This window comes from Larus michahellis, chromosome 7, assembly GCF_964199755.1.
Source record: "Larus michahellis chromosome 7, bLarMic1.1, whole genome shotgun sequence".
In the NCBI taxonomy this organism is placed as follows: Eukaryota; Metazoa; Chordata; class Aves; order Charadriiformes; family Laridae; genus Larus; species Larus michahellis.
The window spans coordinates 814,164-842,073 of record NC_133902.1 but is presented as its reverse complement, the minus strand read 5'-3'; the positions used below and the strand labels follow the sequence as shown (position 1 = coordinate 842,073).

Genomic DNA, 27,910 nt, shown 5'->3' with positions numbered 1-27,910 from the left:
ACGAGCGTGTGCTGTTGACATTTGGATTTCTGCGCGCTCGCCCTTCTGCCAGGCCACTCGGGAAAAATATAGTCCACTGTGTACTCTCTTATCCCAGAGGAAGAGATGATGGAATCATAGAGCTGTCCAGGTCGGAAGGGACCTTTAAGGTCATCGAGTCCAACCGTTAACCTAACACTGACAAAACCACCACTAAACCGTGTCCCTGAGCACCACGTCTGCCCGTTTGATAGCAAATACTCCATGGGGAACTGCTTTCGTGTCAGAGCAACATCTCTTGCACAGAGAAGTGTAATGATTTGAACACTTGAATCTTGGGTCCTCGTTGTTCCCTCAGATTTTGCTGACCTAGAAGAGAAGAGATGGGAGAAGATTTATATAAATGAAATAGTTGTAGCTTGCTGAAATAGCGTGCAGAATTACTGCCACGTGCTTGTCTCCTAGCTGCTTTGTATTCCTACCTTGTCCCTTTCTACCTGTCCCTCTTCCAAGGGAAGCTATAAATGAAAACCAGGTTAGGGTGTTCTCAGGGCATCAGCCCCAAAAAGCCAGTCTATGAGAGGAGGAGACTCTTCATGAGTGTTATCAGAAATTGAAGTGTTGTACTTTCTGCTCCAAGTTAGGTTTTTTCCCTGCAGTATCTGCATCTATGTATCTGTAGAGCAGTTGAGAAGAGTTATTGAGCACACAGCTGGTGACGGCTGCCAGGAGAGAGGCCCGGCATAGTTCCAAAGTGTACTCAGAAAGCTGATTCGTGTGATGAGGAAAGAGAACTTCAAGAAACCATCATAAGGAATATCTCTACCGTACGTTGCATTTCCTGTCTGCAGCGTGTCTGGAAGAGGATCGGTTCTGCTCTCCCCTCCGGGACCCAGCAGCAACCAAGACTACGCCCCGAGGCCCACCTTCCCCAGGTGGAGGCGATCAGGCACCACGTCCCCTTCAGACTTCTCAGATGGCCCCACTCCCGTGCTGTTGTGTTGATAAGTGTGCCTCCTGCCCTCTGCTACCCGCTTCAGGGTCGTTAATCAGTCTGAAATCATGCAATATCTGGATCAAACGCCGCGGATGCTGAAAGAAGAAGAGATGTTTCTGTTGCTGTGTGCCATAACTCACCTGAACTGACCTCACGCGGCTGCAGAGCCTTCTGATGCCAGTTCACTAAGATGATTCGCACTGACATGTCAGACCTGCTCCTCAGAGCTCAGGCATTTTCTGGAGCAGGTGGACAGAGGTTTGTGCTGGGAGAGCTTCAAGAAATAGGCTTGAGGCTTAATATTAATTCGCAGTGGGTCTCGGTGAGGGCTCCCTGTAATTGCCTGCTCCTTTTTTAGAGAGCTGTTGCTTATCGAGGTTACTGAAAGATGCTGCGATTGTTATCATAGGGTGTGCGATTGTGGTTCTGATTCAGCTCCCGCTTTGGAAGTCTGTGGGAACTGTTTGTGTGTCTCTGTGGGAATTGAGTCAGACCCTGCATCTTTTTAAATCAATATGCTTACATTTGATGCTGTTTCGTCGGATCATGAAAATGCCTGGAGACAACAGCTGGGAACCGTGGTGCCAGCGTGAAAGATCTTTGCAGGCCAAAGACCTTTACAGCTTTGTCCCATTTTATGCAGAAACCTGAATTTACAGTCTCTAGGTTGAAGAGTAGGAAAGTTCAGCCGCTGTGTCGGTTAATGGATGGTTTGGAAGCGATGCTTGTTTGTACCTATCATCCTGCCTGTCCTGCTTGTATCGTGCGGAGCAGGAAACCTCACCTGGGTCAGTTATTTGCTGAGGAGGCAGAGGGAAGAAGGCATATTTATTTCATTGCCAGGCTGTGCGTGTCTTGGAAGCATTTCTTCTTCTCGTGTTGTCTGTTAAAATGTATATTCTGCTTGTCGTACCGCAGCAGAGGCCTAACCCTAGAGCATGCTGATGGAACACAAAAAGCATGTCTTACTGCTTCAACCCTGTCTTATTGGAAGGCTCTATAATGCTTTAGTGTTAGGCTTTGTAAATAATTATTACCACATCTTAAGCTCAGCCTCATTCAAAACATCCTAGGAATGGAAGAAAGGGGATTGAATTAGCTGGGGAAAAGAAATCAAAAAAAGAAGAAAAAACAGTAGTACTGCATGTAAGTTTCTAAGCAAATGTAAAAATAGAGAGTAATGAATGATGAATTTTCCTGCCAGCTTAATGTGATCCTTGTAGTCGCAGCTGTGACCCGAGGAACACGAGTCGTTCCCGGTGCAGTGCTCCACTGCCGCATGCCGTGCTTCAGTACTGGGGATGTCTGGCTTGGGCAAGAGGCTTGAGAAGGCAGAGCAAGTCACGGCTGCAGCGTCTGGACGGCTCCCTGTGATCCTGTTCCTTTGGAAATAAGCTTCCCAGATAATTGTGTGTTGAGGGTATTGAGAGGATGCCAAGGTGGTGAGGTAGAACGTGTCTCTTCATGCTGTGCTGTGGCGTTCAAATATGGGTCTGGAGAAACGGTACTGTTTGTTTAAAGATGTAAACTGAGTTGTACATAGCCTGGATGTAACTGGGGCGGCTTACGGCTTGTGTTCTTGCGGCTTATGACTTGGGAAGAAGCGTGATGCTTCAGGAGAGTTTGGTTAACGATGTCTCACCGACAAAGACAACAATTCATTTAACCCTGTTTTGGGCTCATTAGGAGGCCTGGAAACTAATCTAAATTTTGGATTAGAAGGGCCTTGGAGCTTCTTGAAAGTTGTGCATATTGTCCTGAAGACAGGATGCAGGATAGAGGGAAAGTGTTATTCAGCTTCTTTGGCTTGTGTTCAGATGCAAAAGTATGGATTCGGGCCTTTCTTTGGTTGAGCTCTTGGTTCCCTGCTGATAGCAAAGCCTCGGTGGTACTCCAGGAGGTGTAAGTGCTTCTTCAGTGGCACACACGGTCCGTGGCCCCCTGGGTCACGTATAAAGGCTGAAAAAAGGACCATTGTGTTCTGAGTAATGTGCAAATAGTGTGAAGATGGGAAATGTCTTACAGTACCAGGTGCTAAATTAGCCTCTTGAAAGTGTTGACGTTTCTTTTAAATGCATAAAGTTCACGTGCTACACAAAACACTGCATTTGCAATTCAGATGACGTTGAATTAGAGTACTAATCTCAAACCCGTGTAGTAGATTTTGAGCTGGAAATCCCTGGGAATGGTGCTGATCATCACGTCTGAAAACATGATTGACGAAGTCTCATGAGAAGATAGTGACAAAACATGCAAATGCATTTAATATAATTAAACAGGATTGTCATTTTGTTAAACAGGCTGGCTGTAGAGAATCAAATGAAGCTCCAGCATGAGAAAACCTTGCCAATTAATAACGCTTTAACTAGCAGTGTAACAACCGTTCAAAGACGACAGTGAATAAGAAGCTGCTAGGTAGGAGGATTGGTAGATGCATGTTTCTCCCGGGAAATCTGATGCTAAAAATGAGACATCTCTCAGATGTATGCCAGGCGTCCTACAAGGTCGACCTCTCGCACAGGACTTGGGTGCTTCTGGGTCCTGATTGAATCAGCAAACCAGAGAAGTGGGAAAACAGGAAGCAGGAAGGAAAGATTTGGAATGATTTGGTTGGTTTTTCAGCGAAGTTGCCTCGAAGCTCTGACCTGCTGCTGTACTTAAATTTTTAGCGTAGGCAAAGTAAAACATGCCAAGAATCAGCAGAACCAACAGTATAGGTGAAGTTTCTGGGACTATAACTTTGTTTGTGGTAATTTCACTTAAACCTTGGGGCATTCCATTAAAATGTGTCCTTCAGGAACTCTCAAAGCTTATTCTACCCCTGAAAATGCATATTGTTAGGGCAAAACATTCCCACCTGGGTGGCTCAGTCGGTTGGATGAGGCTTTTTTCAAAGGGTGCTGAGAAACTGTAGTTTCTGCAGTTGTCTCGGGGGTTGTGCTCTCCAAGAATGAGACCTGTCTGTTGCATTTGACTAAATTTCGGTTTAAGAATTGGCCCAGACCAAAGAGTGTTTGAGCCAAGACAGCGCATCGGGTTGATGGGGTTAGATCTCACGCATTTCTGTAGACATCGTTGAAGGTGAAGATGTCGTTAGTGTGATCTGTCAGTGCCTGTAACTATTTGTTCTGAAAAATCTGGTACCTGTTTATAGCTGGGCTGCTTGGATCCAGTCTTTGCGTGTGACTCATCGGTGGCTGGAACACGGCACCCTGTAACTGCCTCTGAATATTCTTTCGTTTCACGTATGCCAGGTCGTATTCCAGCGATTAGTATTGGAAAACTTGTGTGCGTCAAGAACCTTGCATTGTTTCCACAGTTGCAAAAAATGCTGGTTGTGGTTCTCCCAATCCCTATTTTTGTGATTATGTTATGGTTGTCTTTGCGCGTCTCAGGAAGGGGGTGCTGATAGTGCCTACTGCCAGAGATGTTTGTTGCAAGTGCTGATAAGTGTGTCCCACCTGACAGATCTGGAACAAAAAGCAACAGTTTGCTTCAGACCCAGAACTATTAAGGTTCTCAGGGGAGCAGTTTTGGAAGATACATTCTGGCCGAGCTGCATGTAATGGTTTTGTAACACGGATAAATGACCACTATTTCAGCCATGTGAGTTGCTGCGGACTCCTCTCTCCGTGTCACACAAAGCCACAAGGATGAAAAGGAGCGCTTTAACCCTGTGTTCTAGCAGGCACTGTAACACGGGGCTCTTTACGCTCCCTATGATTTATTTGAAAACATCGACCTTTTTCTGTAAGGTCTATTTTATAAGTAGCTATGCACGTAGCACACCACCGGATGGTGTTCTGGTGAATAAGCAAGCTAATCTGTTATATTCCTTCCAATTACATTCCAGACCCCTGCCATTAATGCAGTATTAATGACCAAGAGACTAAATTGAGAAGAACATAAATCCCACCATTTGAGCGTCATGTAATATTTTTACCACAGGCAGGTCAATCAGACGAAAAGCCCTTCAATTAGTAAGCTGAAATGCTGCTTTGTCTTAACTGAGGCTATTGTCAGGACCCGGTGGTGCTGCTTCATCACCCAGTGTCTTGTAATTACATTACCTAATTGGATGGAGAATAGGAATTGGGCTTACTCTTTTTTTCTGTTCTTTTTTTTTTTTTTTTTGGTGTGTGCTGAAAAGTAATAGAAGAGTCTCTGAGGACTGCCACAGGCTTGAAGGGAGGGCAGCGAGGGGCATTTGGGTTTCAGATGCTGCAATTTTAATGTTGAAAGGGAATTTCACGTTCAAAATTTGCAAGTAGCTGAGAAAATCTTGGTCCCGCTTTCTGTACCTGCCAAGCACAGCGCAGCTCCCTGCCGGCTCTGGGAAGCGCCCTGGGAGTCTTGCCACCTCCAGGGTGGTTTTGTTTTTGTTTTTTTCTCCAGAGTGCTTAATTAGGAGCATCACTTTAGAGCCTATCTGTAGGTATCCAGCTGTTAAACACTTTAGTTGCTGATTGAAGGGTATGATGAGTGAAAAAGGAATATCTTGCAGTCTTTATTGGTTATTTTTATGCACTAAGTAAGAATATAAATCTCATAAAATAAGTAAACTTTAATCAGCCAGAATCTCAAGTACATTTCCAAATAAAACTTTCCACATTCAATTAAGTGTGCCTGAGCAGGTCACCTGGGAGAACTAAAGCCATTAACAAATAATAGAGACCGTCAAAGGAAAGGTGAGTGGACTTTGCTTCACCTCCCTTGCTCATTTCTGTATTTAAATATGCATTTTGTTCTCTTTCCACTTGCTGTAGTGTCTCTCTGCGGGGTCTGAAATCCCCACTGAATTTTCCCAAAAGGGACTTGTTCAAAGGTGAGGTGGTGAGAGCTGAGAATTGGTAGGACAATAAATGCATCCAAATGAGCTGAAGTTTTGAAGTGTTTGACGTAGTGTAGATGGATGCTGTAGAAGAATCAGACCTGCTTTCGAAGCTACAGTATAAGTCCATCCTAATTGCAAAGGGTTCATAGATTGACCCTTGAGGAAATGACTAATCAAGTGTACTAAGGTTTCGGTAACTCAGTAGCTTGCTATGAAGTCTAGGTGTGGTGTAGTGGTCTCATCTGTAACCTGTTTATAACCTCTAGCCAGCATATAATAAGCATGTGTGAATAAAACGAATGTGAATGTGTGAATAAAATGTGTGAATGCTTGAAGGAAGGCTCAGGGCATTTTCACTGCAGTGTTAGTGACCTGCTCTCAGAGTTCAGGGGAAGACCTTTGCGTAAGAGAAGCATCCTTCCTTGGACACAAATATTTAAATTTGTATACTTCCCAAGTGAAGAAAAACCCTTTAGAATGAATGCAACAGAGACGCAGGAGGTGAGATGGTGTCTGCCCTGTGGATTTAACTGGGATTTTGAATAGCTCACCTTTGCTGAAGTGGCATCCTTACTCTAGAACTGGGCTTCTGTCCCCAGGGAGCCTGTAATGTCGCTTCAATGTGTATCGATGCCTGACAGGAGGCAGTAAAGGTGGAGCCAAACTCTTCTCAACGGTGCCCAGTGAAAAGACAAGGCAATAGGCACAAACTAAAATACAGGAAATTCCATTTAAACATCAAAAGAAGCATTTGTACTGTGAGGATGTTTAATACTGGAACAGGTCGTCCAGTGGGGCTGTGGCTTCTCCATCCTTGGAGATACTCAAAACTCAACTTGGACATGGTTTTGAGCAACGTGTTGTGTTGTCCCCACTTTGCGTAGGGGGCTTGGACTAGACTGAGTCCAGAGGTCCCTTCTAATCTAAGCATGCGACAGAGAAGAGCAGTTAGAAAATGGTGATGAAAGATGGGCTCGGCATCAAGAGTCCAGTTTGAAGGGAGGAGACTGTAGAACTTAAATCCAGTGGTGATAGAAGTCACGGGCAATGTTGTGTGCAGTAGTGACTTAAAAGGCAGTTGTGATTGTAAAGAGATAGGAAGTGAAAAGTGGTTATGGGTAAGCGATGACACACAGTGAGGGAAGAAAAGAGGAGTCTAAACCCAGTCCCATCTCTGTGGTGGGCCAAATGGCAAAAGAACCAGGATCTGCAGTGAATCTCTCCAGGCTATCCTGCCAGCATGACTCACGTCTGATAAGGGAAGAACGTCTTGTTGGAGGTGAGAAGGGTCGTTTGTAGTTATATTTATCAGACAAGTAACTGTAGCGTTAACCTCTAAGTGCACTTGTATCTCTACAGAAAACAGATAAAATAGTGATAGCTCACAGCATTGCATCAGAGCTGATAACTCATCAACCTGTCGCCAACCAGACTCCATACAAGCCTGTATCCTGGCCAGTTGCTGTCTATGCCACCCAGAGATTAAACATAGACAACTCCTTTGGGTTGTAGGAAATCCTGAAAGCAATGCTCTCCCAACTTAATAACGGGAGAGAAAAGTATCGACCAACACAGCATCACAGTGAACGTGTGCCCCTGTGTTATTTTGTATTTTAGTCTCTCTGCTGGCAATCCCCTTGAGGGATCCGCAAAGATCCCCCAGACAGTAAGGCACCAAAAGGCCAAAATTTGGCATGAATATTCAGTTGCTTAAAAGTCTGGGCTGGACTTGACAGGAAGACGTGTTCTTCAAGGCTGGCATGGAACAGTTCACCAGTGTTAAATATGTGATCCCTCGCTAGCTCTTTACAGTATTTAGTCTCCTTTTATTGAAGGAGAGTTTGAACCATTGGTGTTTGAGAAGGCAGGGCGTGGGACTTTGTGGTCCATATCTAGATGGGACACAGCACGCTTGTCAAGTGAGCGGACCCAGGACTTGTAGCCACCAATGGAAGTCAGGTGCCCTGGTTATAGGTGTTCAAAGTTTGTAAAGCTTTAGAGGTGCACAGGGGTGGAAGACGTATTTAGGCTTATGTCTTCTGCTGCAGCCTTTGTCATCCATCCAGATACAGAATGGAATTCAAAACATGAGCATCATCATTTAATGTCCTCTTGTCTCGCATGATATGTCAGTGTCCTCGTTTGACTTGGAAACTTTCAGATTCTCCAAGGTGACCCCATCGTCACTGGGAGGGGTGAGAGAAATGGAGTGGTTAGTGTTTAAGCAAATACGTCACCTGCATTTGTAATGTCATTGTATTGCTCAGCTCTTCTAGTGACTCTCAGCTAACGAGCTGGAATCTGAACTGTGAGTTTACAGGAGCCAGGGCTCTTAGTCACAATACCGATACTCAGAAGCATGTTCCTGGTTTGGTTTGCCTCACGGTTAATGGTACATCTCTGCGTACCTGCGGTGAAGGGTGTGGTGTGTCATCTTTAACCACTTGGATCCCTGCAAAGTCCTGATACGGCTGGGAGAACTTCATGGAGCGCCAGAGGAAGGGGCGTGTGCCTGGCCAAACAGCGCAGGTTCTGCTCGGGAAAGGCAGATGCTTGCATAGAAGTGCAGCTGCCAAAAGGGACGACTGTTGTTCAGCCCTTGAATATACATTTGAGCCCTGTGGGTTTTCCTTTGGCCAGCTGACTCCTACGGTCTATCAGATCGGTCTGTCTTCGGCTGCTCTGACTGCTCGCCTCTGGCTGGTACCCTGGCGCTTGTCAGTGCACCACCCTGCCGGCTGCAGAAATACAGGAGTGGGACTGCAGTACAGTTCGACAGAGCTTTGTCTACAAACTCGGGGAAATTAAATCAATCCGAAATGCTTTCTCCTTACCTTATTGTCAGTCCACACACATGTATTTTAGGCTTTGTGTGCCAGTCCTAGCTGCCTGGTGGCATGGATGGTTTTCCTTGTGCGTGTCTTCTTTCCAAGGATGCAAACCCTCATTCTCTGTCCTTGTTTGCTGCATAATGTTTCTATAATAAAAGAAGGAAAATATGGCAAACCTCAGCAGTTCAAATATAGAATTTCATGGTGCTTAGCCCTCTTCTGCAGAATTAAATGTAGAATCCGTAGGAGGTTAGCTCCATGTCCTCGTATAGGAAAGGGTATGGGTGCGGTTGCTGTAGCTGTATAAAACACCCTTCTTTTAGACCAGCAACACCAGTTCAAAGCATGGCTTGCACTGGTGCTGTGCATCCACACGGGTAATTTGTACGAGGTTGGCTGTATCCGAGCGATCGCGTCGGGTTGTGTGTCCCTGATCTGGAAGAAGCATGTATTCAGCTTGTTTGTGCGACCCTTACAAGCTGCTCCCCATTCAAATGCAAATAGTTAATAACCACAGCTTAAGGATCATATGATTCTTTAGGCAGTAAATCTGGTGGTTTGGAGTTGTACACATATTTGGCAGATTATAGGTTTATCGCTGGCAGCTAATCTTTTAGAGAATTGTGGCTTAATTCCTTTTGTTAACTAATTAAAAAGAGAGAAAGAAGTTAAAGCTGTAATTAGACCTCTTAAAACATGCGTTACTCACTCAATGGTCTATACAAGTAGGATAAATGTATAATTAGGAGGTTTGTCCAAACATGATTAAAACTAGTCACGTGTCCAAGGCCATCAAACATTTATGTGTGCATGAGATTGAGAGGAAAGTCAGTATGAAAATGTGAATATCAACAACGTCATACTTTGCAGAGAAAATACATGAACTATCTTTTGGCACTTTATAAATATTTAACTCAGTAATGAAAGCTTTTTTCAGATGAAAATTCTGGAAGGATTGTGTCACACTGACAGTTTCTGGTAGGACAGTGTCGTTGGCAGGAGTACTCGGGCCAGGTCCATCTGACCCCACGAGCTATTGCTGCTGTTGCCTGTGGTTTGCTGGTAGTTTAAGAAATTTAGAAGTTAGTAGGTCGCACATTCCTGTTAGTGATCGGTGCGTTCCCTTCCAAAACTTGTATCTGTTCGGGGCGGGGGGGAGTTGGTTTCCTTTTTGGTTTGTTAGTCTTCAAATGACGAAATAGTAAATTCTTCCGATTTAGAACCAGGGCATATTTTTTTCTTCCACGTAGTTAGGAGATGGGAAGAAGAGAACAGGTCCATTGACTTACCTACGTCGCACAGGCCCATACAAGGGCTTTCTCTGTGCGCTAGTTTCTGGTGGTGGCATCTCTTGAAGGGAAATTCCCAGTAAGACTGCGGTGGTTCTGGGTCCCTCTCAGCCACCGTTCTTCCCGTATGTCGATGGTTTATTCTATACGGGGATCTTCCCTGGCTTGTGTCTCATCGGCCCCTTTGTGGTGTGTGCAAATTGGAAGAAGGGTCTTGGAGCACTCTTGTTTCCTGAACTGCCCGCAGAGCTCTCGGCAGCCGTGTGGTGTGGTTCAGGTGCTCCTGTGATACCCTCCCAGGAGCCGGGGACCCCGCTGCGGCACGGCTGGGGCTGCCGTAGCCTCTGCAGCACTGCGGGCTGAAGCCAGGCAGGGAGAGGCATTTCTGCCGCGCGGTCACTGGAGAAACACCATCGCATCTCTACAGACAGGGCATGGTGGCAGCCCTCGTGGAGGTGCAGACATCGCTGACGTGATTGCTAACCAAAATTAAGTACAGAAATGAATTGTTTGCTGTGAGAGCTCTCGGTTTCAAAAAGCTTTAGTTGCAAGCGCTGACCCAGAGAAAAAGACACTGAAGTATTGAGGTTGCTGGGCTTAACCCCTAGGAAAAGGAATAAGCTCAGGTGCTGAGAGCTGACTCAGATGTTTTCAATTTTCCTGCCAGAGTGAGAACTGTTTGCACAAATTACGGAAGATCTCCAAAGTAATGCAGGAAGGAATAAGCTGCTTTAATACATATCAATTTCTACTTGGGGAACAGTGAAATTCAGTTCGAAGTCTTAGCTGCCTATGCTGCTTTTAAGCACGGATAACGCAGAGAAGAATTTGGCTGGTGTCAGTCCTTTTCGTCTCACTAAACTGCTGAGAACCTTGGGGTGGGACAAAGAGGAAAAAGCACTTGGGGGAAAATGTAATGCGGAGGAAACGGCAGAAGTGTCCTGCTACGGCTGTGGAGAACGGCGCTTCCTCTGCCTGGGTAGTATCTGACTTTCCCGTTTGTTTATGGCGGTTGTCATGTTCACATGCACTCGGAGAGGGGGAGAGGTGTTCTTGTGGGTGTATGTGTGTATAAATACCCCCCCACATAACATGGCAGTTGTCTGTGGTGCACACATAGTGGCTTTGGGACAAGTTTCTAAGTGGTTCATGGTACATCTGTGGTCCAAATGACTAGCAGCATAAGATTTTTGGAGTTGTTTTCTTGTTTATATTTTTTTCTTCCTGTATGAAAAATGAAAAGATCAGGCTTCTCTCTGAAGGGACGACTTCTTGTTTTGGGGAGCTGCCGACCTCTCCCTCATTGGACATGATAAAAACTTTTGCGACTGCCTGATCAGACATGGCAGATTGGGGATTCTTTCTTAATGTAACCAGTCACTGCGTAATTTTGTTGTATAGGCTCCAACAGGGTGCGTGCTAGCCAAAGGTCCAGAGGAGGTCTTTCAGCAGGATCGGAAGAGGCGTTAGCTCTTTAATCCTAGATATAGAGCTCTGAAACCAGGCATGACATAGAACCGATTATAAATACCTAATATTGTTTTAGTCTTTTGTATGTTTTGCCTAGTAGTTACACCTAAATAGCTGCATTGTCTTTGGTTGAATATATCATCGCAGAAGGGCAATACCATTCATGTCTTTATGTAGATTATACTTTTATAAGACTGCTTTCATTGCCAACTGAAGTCAGAATCTCATGACTTAAATTTGGAAACTGCTGCCTCAGAGAACATAGTTTAAATATTAAACAGGTATTTGGAGTGTGTAAGCATGGGATGAGCCAGGGAGGAGGATTCGAGGGGGAACTGGGGGAGAAGAACGAACACGTTACTTGTTGCAGATGATTTCATTGTATTGGGACTCTGGTTTTGATGGAACCCAGTCACTCTTCACCACAACAGGAAAACTTTGTACAGTTTTCCTGCTTTACGCAAGGATTGTAAGAGGAACAGCATTATTTGGAGGAAATTCCCGTGCAGTGCATTCACTGGGAGCGATACTGGCTGGTGAGCGCAAACTTGTGTCATTTTTCTGTAGGTATTTCAAATTGGAGGAACATCCAGTGCATTTGCGAATTTGTCGTTCTACAGGTGTAACTAGCACTGTGTCCATACTCACCCTGGGGCTGGAGATGACTATTTTCCCTGTCACCTTCTCTGGGATCCACATCTGAACCTGTTAAGAAACCAAAATCAGCCTCCAGTTCCCCCACTTTCTAATTCTGCGTGACTAAGTCACTCAGCATGTTATAAATACTGGTGCTCATTCCAAAGACATCGGTTACCTGTGTGCCAATTGTTGTCAGCATATTTCTGCAGTGGAGTGGTTTAGCTTTGGGTAATTGGCATAAATTAAACGGCGTGAGTCACGGTATTGCCCTTTCTGCATACACCCACGTGTGTCGGTTACGTATGTGCAGCTTATGGGAGATCCATGAATGACAGCAGCACTGCAACCACCCTACCAGCAAACACGGGACTCGTATCCGCTCAGAAAACAGGTATTGATGCAGAATTTACGTCAAAATAAGAGGAAGTACAGAACCCGCAAAAGTATTTGCTTTGTGTGACTATAGGAATCCTCAAGAAATTCTTTTCAGCCAGAGGATTACGGTGAGGAAAACAATGAAAATGTGGCAGGGGTAGGTTTTTTTTTGTCTGCTGATGAGTATATTTATGACTGAGGCACGTGGCTTGATGTCTGCGTGGCATTTTCACCGTTTGGAGAGCCCTGTATTCTGGTTTAGCTTTGCTGTCGGGCACAAGGGCAGTCGCATCCCTGGAAATCAACTTTTCCCCGTCTGTAGGAGGGGAATCAGCGATCGCTCATGGCTCTCAAAGCACTTTCATGTGTAAGGACATATCATAATCCCTGCTGTTCTTCTCACAAATGATGTATAGAAAAATAACAGTAAATTGAGCATTTGTAGAGGGTATATTTGTAGAAATAGATTTCCCTGTGCTTACAGTTTTCTGCAATTGACTGTTTTCTGTAACTGACAATTACTTCTGGGTGTAGCTCAAGCCGCTTAGATGTCCCAGAACTTGATTGCGCTCACATATCAGGTATTCAGGCATCGAAGTGTTGTGCCTTATGCCTTCGGACAGCAGCACCTAGAAAACTGCAAGTGTAGTGACCGGGTCGGCTTGAAAACCGGGTGCTGATGGATGAACAATTCCGTTTCGTCCATTTTAGGGTGTGTGGTGCCGCATGTGAAGTCCCTCTGCTCGTTCTGTGGGATTGTTCTTCACCCCAAAGAGCACGTAATTCTCTGGGCAGCTTTGTGCGGTGCCTTGTGTGGCTCTGAACCTTAAACTGAGCATGCCGATGTTCCTGCGGTTCGCAGTAACGCTCAGGTCTTACCTCCTTGGGACGGTGCGCGTCTCAGCTCAGGCTGTAACCTGAGGTTCTTCAGCAGTGCTCGCTGTTGGCTCACTCTGTCTTCCTGCTGTGAGGGGGAGATTTATGCTTTCTTCCAAGGCAAGTGGTGCTTAGCACCTTTGAAAAACTTCCCTTATCCAGTAACTTCTAATCGCGGAGAAAACGGAGGGTTTGGGGGAGTGCAGGCTCAACTCTCTCACAGCTTCGCAGAGCCTTTAGGATTTCACCAGTCTCAACTCGTCCCTTGGCAGGCTGGGCAGGTCGGGGCTGTGCTTGGCAGGTTTTGCTTTTCTGGACCCCAAAACGGGATTCCTCCCGCTCCCCCCCCTCCCCACACCCTCCTCCGCCAGCACCTGGGCTCAAGAGCGGGCTGCACCCGGAGAACAAACTGAGCGTCTGCTGCCCGCCTTAGAGCATCCTCTTGAGCGTCACTGGGTATGCACACATTATTACTACTTTTCGTTCGTGCCTATGAATCTTCACAAAAAATATAGTTGTGCTGTGTGCGTGTCCCCCTCCCCAGCAAGAGGCAAATTAAGAGTCTGAGGTGTTAAAAAAGAAATGCGTACAAGGGGGTGACTTTCCGGCCACACGGACTTCTGTTTCCCTGTTTGCACAGCTTGCGCTGTCGTCCATCCTGGATGCAAAAAGACAAGGGGAGACCTGCTAACATGTTTTTATTTCTTTTCTCAGTATTTCTGGCTTCTTGTGCTCTCACGAGGTTTGGTTGGTATCGGTGAAGCAAGTTACTCCACTATTGCCCCCACCATCATAGGAGACCTTTTCACCAAAAACACGAGGACCCTCATGCTGTCCGTTTTCTACTTTGCGATTCCTCTTGGCAGGTAAGTGACGTGACGCTGCTTCCGTCTGGTTGTGGCTTTTCACTTCAACTAAGCTCACTTAAGTCACTAATGGTGATAGTTCTTCTGTCTTTGGTTGGAATGGTTCAAACAGGAAAATACTGTGAGCAGTGACTAATTAGTTGCAGGAATTGGATTCTTTTTCTAGCCCTGTTACTGGTTCACGTGTGACTTTTGGGAATTAGTGGGAAGGCATTTTATTGTTTTTTACAGCAATGGTGTGGAAATGGAATCAAAACATTTTAGCTGACTTTTTTTTTTCCATTATTAAATTAAATTATCATTTTAAATAATGTTATATTGGTTCTCGGAATCGTTGCTTCGATTCCCGTGAGGTCTAGGCCTTCTTCAGGCAATGTCTTTCAGGTTACTGTGAAATCAAGATCTCTTTAAGACACTGGGATGAGTTTTCAAAAGTGAGTGAAAGTGACCTGCTTCTACGTCACAGTCTAAATATCAGAGGTTTCAAGAGGAGTATGCTGTACATCATACACAATTTGAAGTTTTGACTTTTAAAAATACTTTTAGTTTAAGCTCAAATTCTGCCCAACATTGAATCTGGCCACTCTGACTAAGTTTGGAAAATGTGGCTAAGCCAATCTCAGCTGACTTGCAATAGCAGTGGCCAGTCCGTTTTAGTGCTATTGCCACTGAAACAGGAATTAGGAGACATTGTGAAGTCTAGCGTAGACAGCAAGGCTGCAGAGAGAAGCTGTGATGATCATTCACACTCGGTCTTGACGCAGAGCAGCGGAGGACAGCCAAGCCCATAGATGCCTGACGAAAGCAAGAGACAGGCTCAGATCTGAAGTCGTTATTTCCTCTGGCGCTTTCTTTCAGTTGAGTTCCCTTATCAGCCCACTCAGTATCTGATTGTTGGGACAGGAGGGAATCTGTGGTTATTTTTTCTTATTTTTATTTTTTTTAAATAACGGCTGACCCTCTATTGTATTGTAGGTGGGGTGGGTTCGCATAGTTTGCATGCCGATTCCCAGAGTTGGACAACATCCCGTGCAAAAGCGGCATCGTGGGTTCATTCCCAGCAGGGAAAACATGAGCAGCAGTTTAATCCCGCCCAACTGGAGGAAAAACTTCTGGTTTAGGGTCGTGCATTTTACAAGCTAGAGTACTCATGCCTGAGCTAAAGCTCACAAACATCCGTTTGCTCTTGAGGAAAAAGAGACAGACAAGGCCTTAACTGGTGGAAAAGAATATTTTCCCAAGAGGGCCAAGGATGCCAGGTATTTACGTAGAGAATTCAGTGAACTATGGCTAGCAAGAAATGACAAATAGTCATCCTGTTGAGCCTGATTCTGGGACTTAATTCTCTCAATACCCAACAGAGGTTTGGGTCCATGGTTTGATTTTGGGGCCTGTCTGTGTAAAAAGCCCAGTCTTGGGGTGATTATAGATGGCAGCCTCCACCATATGGATGGCGACCTGTTCAATAAAGGCATATGATGGCTGAGAGCTGCCAAAGGGGATTTCCAAGCTTCAGGTCTGATCGACTCCCATCAGACTGTCTTGCATATTCTTCATGGCTATTTCATATAAGCTTATGAAAAATGGTCTCTTCATGGGTACTCAGAACCAAGTACTATTAAATGGCAAGAAAAGATTTAATGATAGAATATGGTGTGTCCTTGAAGGGCACTTGTAACTGAGAGCTTGAACATAAAATTGTTAAGTATTCTTATTAGTGCACAGAAAGGCCTGATGTAGAAATTGAATTGGGGAATAAAGTCTTTTGGAGGCTTTGTTTCCATCCACTGTAGATTGAAAGGTCAGCTATAAACTTGAGATCAGTGTCTGAATTTCCATCAGATTTGAGCATTTTTAGATCAACAGTGCTGGGAAGAGTTAGATATTAGCCACCATCCACTTCATCCCCTGTGTTTCTTCCTGCGGGAGAAGGGCGCCAAGGACACACGATTGTGCCTCTTCTTATCTTTGTTTAAGAGCAGCTGTGATTGTGGTACTCCGTTACACCTCTGACTGACTCTCGTCTTTGTATTTCTTGCAGTGGCTTGGGGTACATCACCGGGTCAAGCGTGAAGCAGGTTGCTGGAGACTGGCACTGGGCGTTGCGGGTAAGCCACTCTTAATAACTTCTTAGTTACAGTTGCACCCATTGATCAGTGTTAGGAAGAGTGCTATCACGCAATTCCTCAACCTGTTATTATATATAGTAGGTAAAGGATTGGAAATTACATCTCTGGAGGTTAAGTACCTAGCAGATGCATTCTCTAAGGAAGTGGGAAAGGTATGTGGTTTTGGCTCGTTGTACTTGGGGTTTTTTTCCTGCCTGGGAACAAGAATTTTCCAATCAGTTTATTATCAGTCAACCATGATTTCTTGATGGGGATGGGAAGACGAGGCATTGGCCTTAAATCAACTCCACAGTCTTTCAGTCCCCTGCTGTCAAGAAACTCCGAGAATGGCTTCCTGCTTTGAGGAAAAAACACTTTGTTCCAGTTTCCGCTTGTTTTTCTGCCCTGAGACAGTCAGTTTCCTTCTATTTTACCCTCTTGGGACCTTGATAAATGTGTTGAAAAGATAATACACTCCAATCACATAGGCACAAACAGATCCTGCACACAAAGATGTCTTGAAAGAGCTGAGAGGAAGCGGCCCAGCAGAACTGTTGTCTGACCTTTGGCTGTCTGGGTGGCACGAGCCCACGTGAGGCACATTCCCTGGCTCAGGCACTTCATGAAGACAATGAATCTCATGAAGCTCAGGCCAACGCCGTTTGTAACAGCAGGTGATGAAATACGTGGGTTCTCATCTCGAGCAAATGTGCCCTTCTGTGACACAGGCCGTTCCCTCCCTGTCCAGCAAGGGTAAGCAAAGCCAGGAAAGTCACCGTGAACGGTTCATCTGCAGCTAGGGGAGTGGAGAGGAGTTTCCAGCTGTGAACCTGAAATGAAAAGTTTAATAGCCTACAGCTTCACACCAAGAGGGTGGCTACCTCATTCAACAGCAGAAATGCTTTAAGGGTAAAATTAACTTTTGAGCAGAGGTAGCAGAAGGAATAAGCAACTCCAATAAGCTCCTCCTCCTGGTCAAGGGGGCTTTAATGAGATTGACACATTGGAGCGCGCTTGTGTTTCTATCTGTAAAACCCAAATGATTAATTTGTGTGAAGAAATCCTCACTGGCATCTTTCTCTTGAGATGAACTCTCCGTAGTTATCCTGACAAATCCAGGCTGTCCACAAGGCTGTATCATAGAACCAGCCAGGTTGGAAGAGACCCCCAAGATCATCGAGTCCGACTGTTAACCCAACACTGCCAAAACCGCCACTGAACCACGTCCCTCAGCACCACGTCTCCCGGCTTTTAAATACCTGCAGGGATGGTGATTCCACCACTGCCCTGGGCAGTCTCTTCCGATGCTTGACAACCCTTCTGGTGAAGAAATTTTCCCAATATCCATCCTAAACCTCCCCTGGCGCAACTCGAGGCCATTTCCCCTTGTCCCATGGCCTGTTCCCTGGGGGAAGAGACCGACCCCCCCTGGCTGCCCCCTCCTTTCAGGGAGCTGTGGAGAGCGAGAAGGTCTCCCCTCAGCCTCCTCCAGGCTGAACACCCCCAGCGCCCTCAGCCGCTCCTCACCAGACTCGTGCTCCAGGCCCCTCACCTCACCCTCGCTGACGGGATCGTGATTGCCACTATAAATGACACACTGATGCATGATTCCCTGACTGTGCAAAATCGTGGGGAATCTGCCAAGCTGCACGCTTCTGTGATGGCTGCTTTGGACAGCACATTGCTTGGTCCTTGTAGTCAAACAGCAGCTGTTGAAAGCTTCCAGACATCAGCGTGAAGCAGCCTCCAGCCGTGTGGCAATTAGTGGTCTCTTACAGGATGTGCAAGATTCCCCTAGGTGATGCTTCCCTCTGTGATCTCCTGTGGTCTGCAAATCCATGGGAGGTCAGGAGTAATCTGTACTTCAGTGGGTTGAAGAAGACAGAAGGGCACTTTGACAAGTGGCAGCTTTGCCTCTGGATCTAGCACCAACGTCAGCGCTTCACTGGAGCATTACTGAATATCCATGGATATTGTCCTTTTGGGGGGTTAAGCCTCTAGATAAGAATCAAAGAGACTTTAAATTATATGACCCTAAAAATCCCAGCATTTCAATTTTTTTGGCCGGTGCTGTGTCTTGTGTTCATCTGTAATAAGGATACTGTGTCAGGCTGCTGTTATCACTGCGTGAGGGGTTTTCCTGACTTTCCAGATCTGAAAGATTTTTGTCTTGTGTTCCCTTCCCTTCAAGAATTTTGGGTTTGTCATCTTTGGATGTGAAACACTGTTCTATGTGTAAAGGCCATTCTCAGGTTATTATTGGAAGCATATTTTTTTTGGAACAGGAGTTTATTTATGCCATGGCATGTATAGAAGAGATGATAGTTTGGTGAAAATCCGCGTTCCTCTCTTCCTAACAGAGCTATTTTCCACTCTGGTGATGTGGGAGTTTCAGTGTCAGAACAAGAATCATGTTTGTAGCTTGCAAAACACTGCAGGATCTTTATATTTTTGTTTAGCGATTGGGAGAAAGGATTGGAAACTGGGAAACCTAACCCCTGGATGTGTCGTTTTCCTGTCTTCTAACCTGTATTTTCGATGTTTCTTGGTCTGCTGTACACTGAGCTAATGTGAGGAAGCTGCCTGAAAGTGGGAAGCCATTGTGGGTTAGCTGGAAGGGGGTGCACGTCAGGCAAGGATTTTCAAAGTCCCCATGCTGCCGATATCCAGAAATCTTTCACCTGGCCTCATGGCCCGTAAAAAGCTCCTGCACTCTCCCAGAAACTCGTTGGTCTCTTAGCCCAGCTGGGAGTAGATTTCCAAAGAGTTAAACATCACTGAAGAACCGTATTTAGGTGACTCTTGGTACTTTAATAACACAGAGGAATGGGCTGTTCTCAAAGCTGCGTGCTTCCAGAGTGAGATAAGAGAGTGCAGGGAATGTCAGGGAGGAAGGAAAGGGGCAGATGCCTCCGTGTGCTCACAGGTTCTGGCGAGCTGTAAAGAGTCGAGTCGCTGAAATGAAACTAATGTAATCTGGTTCTTACTGACTAGTCAAAGCCAACCCTGCTGGCTCCCGTGCTAATTCCCTGATCCTTTCTTGCAGGTATCTCCACTCCTGGGAATGATAACAGGGACACTCATCTTGATATTTGTACCTGCTGCTAAAAGAGGAAATGTTGAGCAACTTGGGGGACAGCTGAAGGCTCGGACCTCCTGGCTGAGAGACATGAAAGCGCTGATTAGAAAGTAAGAGCATTCTAGTAAAACCCATGCTTTGCCTCTAATGCTTAATTGGAGCATCCAACGGCCTGTACTACTTAGCACTGGAACACGTGTTCCCGCAGGGAGCTGCAGGAAGCTTCGTCTGTGGACCTAGGAGAGAAAATCACAGTTACGTTTTCATGAGGTATCGACTGCAGTGACAATGATGGATCCCAGCTTTTGCTCTAACCTTTCCAAGATTCAGATCTAAGAGAGAGTCTGCTTTGTTTGGCTCATACTTCAGACAAATCAAGGCTTTTGAAGTGTATAAATTGCTGTGTTCCTGTATTAATTGTTGTGCTGCTGCTGTTCAGACGCTTAGATCCTTTTTCTTCCTTGAAAGAGCTACTCTGCTGAGGCGAAAGAGAGAGTTAAATGCCAGAGCAATTTAAGAGGAGAAAATACACAAAAATACACAAAAGCTCACACAGCATGGCAAGTTTAAATGTATATGTTTATAAAACCACATGTGACTGAATGCACATGAGTGTGCTTGGGTGCTTGTTGTAAGCGCATAAAAGATGACATGCTCGCAAGTGTTTAATTAGCTGCGCTTGCTTCCAGAAAACTTGTCTGTGAATGGGCAAATACTTGTGAATTCAGTGTTCCATTGGACACTTAGGGTGTCCTTCGTTTTCAGAACTGCTGGCGAGAATGCCTTCCTGGTATTGTCAGCCAGGATCAAAGGACTATGAAAAGTGATGATGGTTAATTTATCAATATTTCTATGTTACTTTTTTTGTTAGTTTATCCAAGTGATAATCGTATGGGGCATGGATGGGGAGGGAGAAGTGAAACTGGTAGTCCAGGTAAACGGGGGATATTATAGTTAAAGCTCTGTAATTCACACATCATGTCTTAGTGACCAAGTACTGATTGTCTTCTGAAACGGTCCCGTGAAAAACGGTCTCTCTGAAGCACGTCTGAAGAGCTCAGTACATTATTATCAATGGAGCATCACGTATGAAGCAATATTCCATGCCTGTCATTCTCCATTGCTCTGTACCTTGTGTTATCCCTGCCCCTTGCCGAGGGAGGTGGCTGGTATGGGGGAACACTGTGTTTTGTCACCGGCTCCTGTCCTGGGGCTCCTGCTTTGTCACTTTTCCCACTAAACTTTCTCTTGTGTCTCCACAGCCGCAGCTACGTCTTCTCATCGTTGGCCACCTCAGCTGTCTCCTTTGCCACAGGGGCCCTTGGCATGTGGATCCCTCTCTACCTTCACAGAGCACAGGTCGTGCAGAAGACAGCAGAGACTTGCAACTCACAGGCCTGCGGCACCAAAGATAGGTGAGACTCATACTGCGCTGCTTTAGAGAGGGGGACAAGGGGGTGGGGGCTTATTTACCAGAGGAAACAGGCAAGTCCCACGGAATCAAGTTACTAGAATGTCTGTAATTTCCTCTAGGCCTTTGCAACAATGATAGGAAATGCTGCGATTGTAAACTAGGTTGTATTTCTCTTCTTTTCTTCATTGCATGAAGTCAAAGCAAGGGAGAAGCAGTGACCTCAGCTCTGTCTTAGTTCCCAGGCTATAGCGCAGGGGCAGAAAAGAGACCGCTGCCTTCGACTGGGAAGGTGCTTGGAGAGCTGAGAGAGGAATTGGTTTCTTAAGACCCACGCCGTTTTCCGTGATGGCAGCAGAATCAGATGGCAGGCTGGGTGGCCACGGTGGTGGCCGTAATTCAGGGTGCCCCTAAAGGCTGCGAGGACTCACCCCAAAGACTTCTGTATCTGTGTGAGGGAGGACTTCGCCGCGTTTCATTGCTCCGTGCACTGCTGCGTATGCTGAGTTTTGCTGGAAGGTGGTGCAGAGAGCTGGGACGCCTTGCTCTGGGTTGCTGGATGTCACCCAGTGGTTTGGTTTTTCAGACTATATAATATCACTTGCAGCACATAAGCTATGGAAAGTGATTGTCGTTTTGTGCTGTGCCGTGATGGCCCAAAAAAATGCTAAAAAAGGCATTTCTCCAGGTGAATAAAAGATATGAAAAACTGCCTTTTGTCAGCCCTTTTGCTTTTTAGCTTGTGAGGGGAAAATAACGTTAGGAAAACCTTCTTGCTCTCGCTGACACAATCCCATCTCAATAAACTACTTAGTGGTTTGGAGTACCATCAACGAGAGCGCCCAGCGGGCAGTCTCGGTCTATTCTGCAAAAATGCAGTGAGCAGAAAATACAGCTCCAGTCAGACTGCCCGTCTGCCGTTTACAGAGAGAAGTTTTCCACTCCTTGATGACACCTGTATTTTGAGCTGCCCTGGAGCTACTGGAACGTAGTTGCCAAAGACTCTGTAATCCAAGTCCTGCACACACAATGTGGAGAATCCGTGACAGCTCCTGGCTCTTTAAATTTAAATTAGCGCATTTCAAATGCGTAACATAACAGCAAAATAATCTAATCAGGCTTCTTTGAAGTGGTCTGAAAGGAGTTAGAAAGTCAAAGGATGTTGAAAGTCGCTGCTATTGAGAGTCTTGTTAGGTTTCCTTTCCCTTAAGCTCCCCAGTGCCTTCTATGATTTCCCCTTCCATGATCAGTGGGCAGGTTATTACTTAGTTTTGTGCATCCATAATTAGCTGTACGATGCACTTGATAGGAAGCTCCGTTCCACACAAGGAAGCGGTATGAGCCCTTTGCACTTTGCATGTTGATCAGTGCCTGTGTAGGAGGCTGAATTTCATAGGCTGTGGTTTTCTTCATTGCAGGGGAAGAGCGCTAAAATCACAAGCACTCAGCAGGGGAGCTCACTGCTTTTCTTTTAAATTTGCAAAGCCGACGTGCAGATTTCCATTAGTCCGTTTACCCTAATAATTTGTTCAAGGCCACGCCCATTTTTGAGAAAAACACCAAAAAAAATAACTGTCTTTTTTTTTTTCTTTCTTTTTTCCTTCTAATAGCTTGATCTTCGGAGCGATCACATGCTTCACTGGCTTCCTGGGTGTAATCACAGGAGCCGGGGCAACCAAATGGTGCCGGTTAAAAACCCAGCGAGCTGATCCTCTTGTCTGTGCTGTTGGCATGCTAGGATCAGCCATCTTCATCTGTCTGATCTTCGTTGCTGCCAAGAGCAGCATCGTGGGAGCCTATGTAAGTACAATCCTTTGCATATGGCAGTCTCACTCTTACCCTCCCTCCCAAACTCCTTAGAAGACTGTGTGCATTGTGCCCTGCAGGAGCCCTGAGATGCTGGTGTTGCTCTCCCCCTTCGGAATGTCCTTCACTTTGCCTCTTGGCATTTTGGCTCTGTCTAGATGTGCCTGGAGGGGAAAGGATGTCTCAAGTACTTACGCCCTCACTAGCTGTCATCAGCATTTAGAGCTGGGGGTTTAGCTCGTGCGTGGAAGCCCACAGTTCCCTGCCTTTGGGCTGTTCTATCTGTACCTCTCTCCATACCTCTGCCGCTCTTGCTTAATGTTTTTGGTACAGGAAAATTGGCCACTTCCCTTACAATAAGGGTATTGTAGCTGCAGTGGTACCAAATTATAATTACAGTATAATTTGTCTGTGGGCATGCTTTTGGCTTTTGGCTGTGTGTTAGTACCATTAATTTCCATAAGTAGGTAGCTTGCTGCAGACCAATACTAATTACCATGTCGTTTCAGTTTGTTCCTATCTGTATTACCAGAGCACCTGAAAGTCCTACTCATAGCCCAGGAACCCACAATACTTGATGCTGCGCAAATGCAGATTAAAATGTGGCCCCTCCCAGGGTGTCTGTAATCAAAGTATATCAAAAGAAATCAGATAGATCCAGGCACACTGAAGGAAAAGGGAAAAACTCCAGTGTAATAATCCAGCCTCAGGCCAGGATCTTGCTTTTGCTAGGCAGTAGAAATCCAGCATACTGAATCCATACTGAACAGGTCCCGGGTTCTGTTTCAACGTGCTAGAGAGAAGCCTGGGACACGGGAGGAGTTATTGAAGGGGAGGTGTGAGATGGTTGGAGTAGTGGGATGATTTCCGAAAGCCCACCCTTAGCTCCCACGCTGCAGTGCGCGCTCCACCCAGCATGAGAATTCATCGACAGTTAACCAAGCAACCAGCCTGCTGCGGTTGTCTCTCTGTATTTCTAGCACTAGCCTAGCCACCGTTATTTTCTCAGTATTTCAGTAACTGCCATTGTTATGGGGGAAACAGAAGAAAGAGTGAAAGTTTAAAGGCGTTTAAGACAGAACCAAGAGTGCCTGCTCTGGTTATTTCGAATGCGTCGGAAGGAGATTCGATCCGCTGGTTTGTGGCGTGGTCTAGAGCTCACCTTTGCTTCGGCAGAAAAATGATCACCTCGCACAACCTGTAAGAGGGTGTTACTGGTTGGCCAAGCGTTAACCCTCCTGTCATCGTCAGCCGTCTCCGCGTGAAGAGACCTGTCGCGTCCCTCCGCCTGCCCCTCCCCTCCACCTCTCTGTGCAGCCAGACCTGTGATTTTCTCCTTTCTCAGACCTGATGACAGACACATTAATTTGTGGCGTTTAGTCTCTTTATGCAGAAACTACTCCCTTTCCAAGCTGGAAATACCATTTTCAAAAATTTTGCAACAAAAGCTGGTTAATGGTCTCATTTTCATCTTTTTTCTTTTTTTTTTTTAATGGCTATGTGACTAATCCACATTGTGTAAATATATAAATATAGATGGTATTATATAACCAATCTTAGAAACAATCGATTTTATTACGCATGAGCAGTAAATCCATTAAAGAGCCAGTGACTGGCGGAGGCAGTTATGCCTGTGTACGGAGGGGGCGTGAGGGACACGGGCCCCTTGGCAGGTGCTGTTGGCTGATACATACCTTCGCTGCAGGCGGCCCTGCCTCTCCGCAGCCCTAAATACGCTTTCTCTGCTGCTGGGAGCCTGATGCGTGGAAAGCAGATAAGAGTCTAGTAAACGTGCTGACTGGGGAATCGGAGATCTGAACCCTCTTTATAGATCCTGCACGTGGCAGTGGGCAAGTTGTTTAACTTTGTTTTGCCTCTGCCAAGCCGTCTTCTGGTCTGTTCCCCAGCATGGTGGCATTCCCAGACCCGCACTGTGACTGTCCTTGCGCTTCTGGCATTGATCACACCATGCTAAAATTGAAGGGTTACTGGGTTTGGACCTCTCATTGCCTCAGAGCCTTAAAATTATCCCTTCCAAGCATTTTGATGGGTCCCCATGAGATGGTGTCATGTCACACTGAGCTGTGGTGGCCACCGGATCACCATCTCCCTCCCCACTCTAGGTAACAGTCTAGAGTTTTTAATTTCAGCTGATACTGGCATCAGCGTAAATGAAGTGTTCAGCACTCCAGCAAGAATCGGCAGAGCCCTTGCTGTTTAATTTCTTGGCTTTTTTGATCTTGTTTTTTCTTGGAAAAGACCTGCATACCCTTTGGCATGATCACTTTGTCCCTTACCGGCTGTCGGTTGCCTGCTCTCTGCCCCCCCTGCCCGTGCCTACTTTTTCTCCCCTGCCCAGTCCTGTCTCGCAGGTGGGTTTGGTCCCTCAGGGCAGCAGCTATTCCAGTTCTGTAGCAGCCACTCCTCCCTGGAGCGGGTAGACAGACTTCTTTTTGTCATCCAGTCTTTTCACAGTAATCCAGTACATTGTTGGCAGTGGTAGAAGTGGCTGCAAAGGTGGAACAGAACAGCATTCTGTGTCACTTAGCTGCCCAGACGCGCTCGTATTTCTATCATTTACTATCTTGCTTGGCTGTATAGTCCAAGCAGTTCTTATTCTATTTTCCTTGCAGCCTGTGTATTTGTGTGTCGTAGTCCAGCTCCTTAGAACAGCAATTTACATATCTTTAGGTCCCAATCTTTCTGAAATACGTACTCTTTGAAATGTTGGGTTTCAAACCTGTCTCTTGGAACCCATTATCTCTATAGCATCATCGTATCGCACCACTCAGACAGTTCAACAGCAAATTTCAGACTACTTTAAATTTCTAAATGACTGGAGAGACATGCTTTGCTTTGCCGTCCTTTTGACACCGTTCCAAGTTCCTGTTGTACCTCAATTTCAGCATCTATTTCAATTCCTCAAAGACATTTTATGATCTTGCAGAAACAGCACCTCCCAGGGTAAAACCTTGCTGTAGAGCTTGTACAGCATCTCGGGCTGAGGGACTTTGACGTGACACGGTGTTGGTGACTTACCTGCTGCTGAGGCATCAGTATTGCCCAACACTGAGATGGAGTTAGACTTGCTTGACATTCCAGAGCACGTCTGGGAGTCGTGCCCATCATTTCCAAGAGAAATACAGATAACGAAGCTGTAGACAGACAGGCACTTTGCAAATAGCCATGGAAGGAGTTTATAACCTGCTTAGATCTCGCTGTGAGAGCTGCTGGTGCGACCACTCTGAAACTACTTCACTTATCATTTTGGGGAATCAGAATTTGCTACTTGGTCGCATAAACAGAAGACTTAAATTCTGTCAGCTCATCACAGATGAGCAACTGGACACCAAATGGAGATGGTGAGATATTCTGCAACAAAGCTGGACTGGGGAGAGGATGTATCTCTCGAGCTGAAATCTCAGTGTAAAATGAGGCTTTGAAAAGTGCGTCAGGAGTCAAAACCGCCACCATTTCAGGAGCTATTGATCTGTCTGGAGCTGCCCTATTTGCAGTAAGCATCCCTAGATCCTCTCTCCAGCAGAAATGCCACATATCCTCATATGCCCTTTGCAGTGGATGAACTCATTTTTATAAATCCTCATTAGCAGCTGAAGGACAGACTTTTTTTAACGTATCTTTTGTCCTACTTTTTGATCTTCCTCTTGTTCCTCTTTTCCTTTTACCAGTATCCACGTATTAAGCACGTGTTTCACAGAAGCGTGTTGGGTGAAACACGCATTCAACAATCAAAACTGGTGCCCTCTGAAATTTATAGCATTTCAGCGATTTATTTATAGGACTTGTGCTGAATTCCTGCAGAAGGGGGCAAGTTTTACGTGCTGTGTGTAACAATTCATATGTGTCTTACGTGTATGTAATTTCTGTAACCTTAAGGCAGGCAGTTGCCTGTTTGCAGCACTGCACGGACAGGCAGGGCATGGGGATGCTGCGTGCAGAAGTGCGATTACATCTTTCCCCAGCTCAGTTTAACATTTCCAGCCGCAGAAGCCCAGCAAGAGCAGCAGCAGAGCTGTAGTAGGACAGATTTCAGCGCAGGTCCTGAGAGCCCACCTGGCACTCTGCTGTCTCCTTGCTACATGACACATGGCTTCAGCTCCCGTCATCGGATCTGAGGATCCTGTCACCTTGATTCCTTGGATCCGTGTTTCTTAGCCTGGCAGTCGTCATTTCCAGTGAGAGCCAAGTGCAAGGCGGATCAGTGGACAGTGGGAAAATGGAAGGAGGAGGTTTCCTTGCTGACCAGCTGGGCCGTAATGACTGGCTCAGACACCATCAAGGAGGAAGCAGATCCAGTCACAAAAAGAGGGGACAGGGAGGGAGAACGTGTGGGAAACAAAGACAATTTTAGAAACAAATAGAGGAAGCTTCTGTAGGTCAATGCGTAAGACTTGCTAAATACAGCAAACTATTCCGGGCAGTGACACGATGGTCGGAGGGGTTTAGCCAATCTCAACCAGTGTGTGGGAAAGACAATTGTGGTAGTCACGTCAGAGCCAAAGCTGCTGATCTTGGAGGTCCTTCTCCTGCCCCAGACTGCGCCTGTGCAAGCAAGAGGTTCTGGGATGGTGACGGGGACTGTCGGCCTCTCGGAGCTCACATGGACACCACCAAACAACATCCCTCCGAATGTTTCCTCAGAGCAAAGTGTACCGTGTATTTCTTGCTGGCTTTCTTTCATTAATGAATTGTAGCCTATTCAGCATAACAAAAATTGAACATAAGGCAATTAAAAAGGGAACCTTCAGTTACCGGAATCCAAATCTCCATGGCTGTTATCTCCAACTACCAATAGGGATCTCAGGAGTAATGTTTTCTCTGTAGGTGCCACAAAAAGAAATGGGTTAGCTGGGCAAAAAGTAACCTTTTGGGGGACATCTAGTAAAGGAGTTTTGCTTGCCTTCTTGCTGGTGGGGAACAGGGAGTTGGTTTTTACGATCCTGGTTATTTACGTAGCATTTCATCTAAGTGTTCTGCTCTTCATAATACACAAAAGAAGAGAGAAATGTGTGAAAGGTATTCCATCCTTGTTTTTTCATTGTGTTGAACCTACATTTCTTTGTTAAATTGTTAAACTGCAGCATAAAAGCAAAAGTTTCGTGATCGAAATATGGGTAAAAAGCTTTTTGATGAAGGCAGTGCTCCTCCCGAAGCCGTGTCACCTTTGCTCGATTGGACTCAGTGATGAACATTGTCTTTTAATGATGAGGCCAGGTTAAATTAGTTTCTCCTCTTGATCATTTCCAGTTCTTCAACTGCTGTGTTGGTAGAACCATTTAGTGAACTGCACCAGGGAACTGATTTAGGTTGAAAATAAGAAAAATAAACA

General features: G+C 45.8%; 1 protein-coding gene across 2 annotated transcripts in view; it reads left to right on the top strand.

The window, feature by feature from the left end:
- The window catches only part of SPNS2 (SPNS lysolipid transporter 2, sphingosine-1-phosphate), a 141,323-nt gene that overhangs the window by 71,023 nt on the left and 42,390 nt on the right, over positions 1–27,910 (top strand). For both annotated transcript variants that reach the window (XM_074594250.1, XM_074594249.1), the window contains exons 4-8: positions 14,005–14,156; positions 16,198–16,264; positions 19,311–19,453; positions 20,606–20,758; positions 22,365–22,554. In XM_074594250.1, the coding sequence (XP_074450351.1) occupies positions 14,005–14,156; positions 16,198–16,264; positions 19,311–19,453; positions 20,606–20,758; positions 22,365–22,554 (705 nt within the window). The remainder of the gene's footprint in view (positions 1–14,004; positions 14,157–16,197; positions 16,265–19,310; positions 19,454–20,605; positions 20,759–22,364; positions 22,555–27,910) is intronic.